The sequence below is a fragment of the Triticum dicoccoides genome, chromosome 2A (assembly GCF_002162155.2).
Source record: "Triticum dicoccoides isolate Atlit2015 ecotype Zavitan chromosome 2A, WEW_v2.0, whole genome shotgun sequence".
In the NCBI taxonomy this organism is placed as follows: domain Eukaryota; kingdom Viridiplantae; phylum Streptophyta; class Magnoliopsida; order Poales; family Poaceae; genus Triticum; species Triticum dicoccoides.
In genome coordinates, this window is record NC_041382.1 from 656,441,595 (window position 1) to 656,446,958 (window position 5,364).

The 5,364-nt window shown below is 51.3% G+C and overlaps 1 protein-coding gene across 1 annotated transcript in view; it reads right to left on the minus strand.

The window, feature by feature from the left end:
* Positions 1 to 2,253, minus strand: part of LOC119358053 — a 3,928-nt gene extending 1,675 nt beyond the window's left edge. The window contains exons 1-3 of the mRNA XM_037624773.1: positions 2,194 to 2,253; positions 1,519 to 2,115; positions 1,204 to 1,405 (exon numbers count right to left, since the gene is read on the minus strand). Coding sequence (XP_037480670.1) covers positions 1,204 to 1,405; positions 1,519 to 2,115; positions 2,194 to 2,253 — 859 coding nt within the window. The remainder of the gene's footprint in view (positions 1 to 1,203; positions 1,406 to 1,518; positions 2,116 to 2,193) is intronic.
* Positions 2,254 to 5,364: the final 3,111 nt, after the last annotated feature.

Genomic DNA, 5,364 nt, shown 5'->3' on the forward strand with positions numbered 1-5,364 from the left:
ACACACACGCCTTGATTTGAGGATGTTTTGGAGGATTTTGGTTGTCCGGACCAGTTCGTGTAATTTGAGGACTAGCGTTAGAGGCCTAAAAGTGTTCTCAAACGCCCGAGGAAAAATCTGATGATCCGCGGTGAAGATGCCCTTACTCACTGCATATTGCTTTAGATTTCTGCCCATCTTCATGCTATATATGACACTTAACGAGCCGGCGCACGCTAAATTGTTAACTGCAAGTATGCACAGCTAAACAACACAATCATAGTCGACAGCCGGGCGTATTCCCCTTTTGAGCTATGAAACGCCACTAACATATACGGTATGCAAAGCTAAAGCAAGATCATTCTGAACGAGCACCAGATGGATGGTACGCCCTGCATGATTACACCCACTGGCCAGCCGCTAAACGGTTGATAAGGCGATTATTCCGTCCATCATTTCCCCTCTTTCGCTTTTCATATTGCGTCGCAAACTTTAGAACACGACATGCTCTGTACTTTCCGATGGTGTAGGCCGGGGTCGAGAATCAAGTTGGCCCCCGGAGTTAACACTTGTTTAATGTGCTCATAAACAATTCTCCACGCAACCATTATGCGTTGCCGCTCGGCCATCAACGTCACGTTTCCCCCGCTCCTTTTTGTAGGAGTACTACACTACACTGTTCCTTGCTTGCACGTATTTGCATCCAACGGTGTGCTCGAGTCGATAAGATGGGAGACAGGAATGGGTCACCGGAGATATATTCGTGGCTTGTGGTTATCATAGCCATAGCCTAATACGCCAACGGTTCGTGTGCATGTATGCATCGATCAGGGCATCGGGCTGTACTTGACCTACATTGATTAGTGCCTCATATCATTTCCACACGATTATTTTCTAACTAATCCGGGTTTGAGTAGTAGTACGTACGTACGAACCAAAAGGCAACTTTGCTGGTGGCTGCCGCACGTACGGTTACACTCCGGAGGACGGACAAGCCGTGGTAGAAAACGCTGTGAGTCTGTGACTGTCGGTCGGGGACTGCAGTCAACTATCGCTACGTGATCGAGACGCCTAAGCAGCTAGCCTGAACTTATTACTGTCCTAAAGAAAACCTAGGCTGGTCTTACGGGCGTTAACTAAATCAGCATGTGCGAGTGCAATTTTGCAGGGAGTTAACGTAGCAGTGACTGGATCCGAAGCGAGATGAAGTGCCGAAAGCCTTACTTCGAATGTTGGCGATGCTTTGCTGGAACGTCGGCGACGCGGTCTCGTCGTCTCCATCCACGCCGTCGCCGTCGCCGTTCTCATCCTCGTTGCCGTCGTCGTCTTCATCCTGGCTGAGGAAATCCATCACAGAGACCGGGCTCAGACGCTGCTTCCGCTCTTGCTCCTGCTCCAAGTGGGGCGTCGCCTCGAGTCCCGCAACCTGTTATTGTCGCCCGACCCGATGCAGATCAAAAACCAGGTTAGACTAAGAACATGATCGGAAAAGACAATCGAGACGTGAGGTGAATTCTCAGGAGAAGAGTGCACTCTTACCTTTGTTTCGTTGCTACGGCGGCCGGCGGCACCTGCACCTACGCTTTGGCCACGCTCCGGGTTCCGTCGTCGCGGTAGCGTCGCCGGTGACGAACCATCCCTCCTCCCACCGGCGGTAGTCGACGGTGAACAGCTGGGCGCCCTCCTGTCCACCGCCTCCTCGCCCCTCCGCTTCTTCCAGAAGCCCATACGCAGCCTCCTCGGAGAATTCCCGGCGAGCGCGACCTCCCCCTCCCTTCCAGTTCCAGGCGGCCGGAACAGCGCGGCCCTCACCGCGGCGGATACCCTCGCGATGACGTCGCCGTTCCGCCGTGTGGTACGGAGCTCGGCGACCAGGTGGCGCGGGTAGCACCCGAAGCCGTCGCGGGAGAGCTCCGCGGTGAACTCCAGCTCAAGCCACTCCTTCAGCATCAGCGCCGGCCTCCCCTCCAACTCCATGGCTGGCACCCTGCGCTTTCTTGCACGGCTGCCCAACTGAATTGCACGGCTGATGGCTGGTAGAGCAGAGGAGACGAGACCTTTGTGACCTTTGGAGTTTGGAGGGTGGTGAACAGAGCTGCAGACGAAGACACTACGAGTAGTAATCTTGTATATAATCTGCCGATTGTGACACGTGTTAGAGTTTATGTAATCTCAACCTCCTTCCCTTCTAGTATCCTTTTTAAACTCTTGTACTCTATCTTGTAATCCAAGACATTGTGCCGCACACATCAATATAAGCCTGCGGCTCCCCATCGATGGGAGTAGGAACGCTTCATCATCTTACATGGTCATCAGAGCCCCTCTTCCATACATCTAGCCACAAACCAGAAAACAAAACCCTAGATCATATCCGCGATCGCCGTCATGACTTCCTCAGCCGGCGTCGCCCTGAACCTCGGTTCGCCTCCGTCAGAGAAACTTGCGAGAGGGAACTTCATCCTCTGGAAGACGCAGGTTCTCCCAGCCCTGCGAGGTGCGCAGGTCACCGGGCTGCTCGACAACTCCGACGCCGCTCCGCCCAAGATGGTGGAGGTCACAAAGGCGGACAAAACTACGGCCCAAGAGCCGAACCCTCTGTATGGACCTTGGATCGCCAAAGATCAACAGGTTCTGTCATATCTGCTCAACTCCATGTCTCCTGAGATCCTTGCACAGGTCGTCGGGAGGGACTCCACCTTCGAGCTTTGGACAACAATCAACAACCTCTTCGCCTCACAATCGCAGTCTCGGATTACCAATCTGAGGATTGCGATCACCAACACCAAGAAAGGCGCCATGTCAAGTTCAGCATACATGGCGAAGATGAAGACTCTCGACGATGAACTAGCTGCTGCTGGTCGTCCCGTCTCTGATCCGGAGATGGTGGACTACATACTTGCAGGTATGGATCGCGACTACGACTCCGTGGTGGCGGCAATCGGCGCTGTCAAGAACAGCATCACCGCCGATGATCTTTTTGCCCAGATCTCTGCCTTTGATCAAAGGATGGAGATGTTGGGCGACTCTTCCTCAGGCGGGTTTCATACATCCGCCAATGCAGTCTACAGAGGCCGTGGCTCATCTCGCGGCAGACCCTATCGCGGGCGAGGAGGAAGGGGGCGCGGCCGCAGTGGTGACCGCGGTGACCGCGGTGACCGCCAGCCCTCTCCCTCTAATGGCAGCGGCGGCTTCAGAGGACGTCCTCGGCAGCAGCAACAGCAGCAGGTGCGTGAGCAGCATGACTTCCCAGAGTGTCAGATATGCCTCAAGCACCATCCAGGAGGTGCACGTGTATGCTGGTTTCGCTATGAAGAGAATGATCAAGAAGAAAAGGAGGCGCATGCAGTCTCCTATGGTGTGGACACAAATTGGTATGCTGACAGTGCAGCAACTAATCACATCACGGGTGAACTCGACAAGTTGACGATGCGGGAGAAGTACAATGGAGGTGATCAAATCCGCACGGCAAGCGGTTCTGGTATGAATATTACGCATATTGGTAGTTCAATCGTTAAAAACCCCATGAAAAACTTGCACTTAAAAGATGTCTTGCATGTTCCAGAAACTTCCAAAAATCTTGTTTCCGTCCATCGTTTCACTCTTGATAACAATGTTCTCATAGAATTCTATCCTTATTTTTTCTTGGTCAAGGACTTGGCAACAAGGAGAATCATTCTTAGAGGCCGGTGCGTCGGAGGTCTCTACCCACTCATATCGTCATCATCTTCGTGGTCATATAAACAAGCAAATATTGTCACCAAGCCTTCGTCTTCAAGGTGGCACAGTCGTTTGGGTCACCCATCTTCAGTCATAGTTAAATATATTCTTAGCAAAAATAAACTCTCTTATGAGCCTAGTGTTGAGTCAGTTTGTGATCCGTGTCAACAAGCAAAAAGTCATCAATTGCCTTACCCTATTTCTGTTAGTGCATCTACCTCTCCTTTACAACTCATATTTTCAGACGTATGGGGACCGGCCCCTACGTCAGTTGGAAGATTTTCCTACTATGTAAGCTTCATTGATGATTATAGTAAATTTACTTGGATTTACTTATTGAAAAAAAGATCTGATGTATTCCAAGTCTTTATCAATTTTCAAAATCTTGTTGAACGCAAACTAAACTCCAAAATTATTGCTATGCAAACTGACTGGGGTGGTGAGTATGAAAAATTGAATTCTTTCTTCCAAAAACTTGGAATCTCTCACCATGTTTCTTGTCCTCATGCTCATCAACAGAATGGCTCTGCTGAGAGGAAACATCGTCACATAGTGGATATGGGATTAGCACTGCTAGCAAATGCATCCATGCCACTTAAGTTTTGGGATGAAGCCTTCTTAACGGCCACATACCTTATCAACTTGCTTCCAAGCAAAGTTATCAAACTTGAAACACCCATTACACGTCTCCTTGGTGTTACACCCGACTACACGTCTCTTCGTGTTTTTGGATGTGCATGTTGGCCCAATCTCAGACCCTACAACACACGTAAACTCGCTTTCCGCTCTAAAAGATGTGTCTTTTTAGGCTATAGCCCTATGCATAAAGGGGTCAAATGTCTTGACGTTCCCACTGGTAGGGTCTACATATCTAGAGATGTCGTGTTTGATGAGTCTGTGTTTCCCTTCACATCACTTCATCCCAATGCCGGTCCGCTCCTCCGAAAAGAAATTCTTCTCCTTCCTACACATCTTCGGTCATTTGATCATGGGGGCGATGATTGTACTAACCAATGTGATGATATTCCTGCTAGCACTGCCTCTTCTCTTATGCATGTGCAGGTTCCTGCTGAAAACGGCGCTCAAAATGATCAAAACCTTGAAAATTTAGCTGAAAATGAGCCTATATTTCATGCTGAAGAAGGAGACGAACCTGGCACGGATGACGAGGACGATCCGGCGGCGCCTGATACGCCTGCACGCGCGCAGTCCTTGGATCGCGCGACAGAATCCCCCTTGGATCGCGCTCCCACCAGCAGCAGCTTCGGCGCACGGGCTGGCCACTCCCGCGTCAGCACGTCAGCAACCGGTGGGGACAGCAGCGGGTCCGGATTCCCCTCGCCCCGCGTGCGCATGCAGCCGCAGGTTGGCAGCGGATCCGCTGTGCCGCGCCGCGCGGTTACTCCCCGTGTGCCTGCGGAAGCTGCGACCGCACCGATGGCCACAGGATCTCCTGTGCATGCTGCGACGGATTCTTCTGCGTCAGCGCCAGATTCTCCTGGATCCGCTGTAACAAGTGCGCCTGCAGTCCGATCTGTGGCTTCTCCAAGAGTTATGACCAGATTGCAAAAAGGTATACGAAATCCTAAAGTAAGAACAGATGGGACTATACGATATGGTATGTTGTGTATTTCAGGAGAGCCAACAACTGTGAGCAGTGCACTTGAT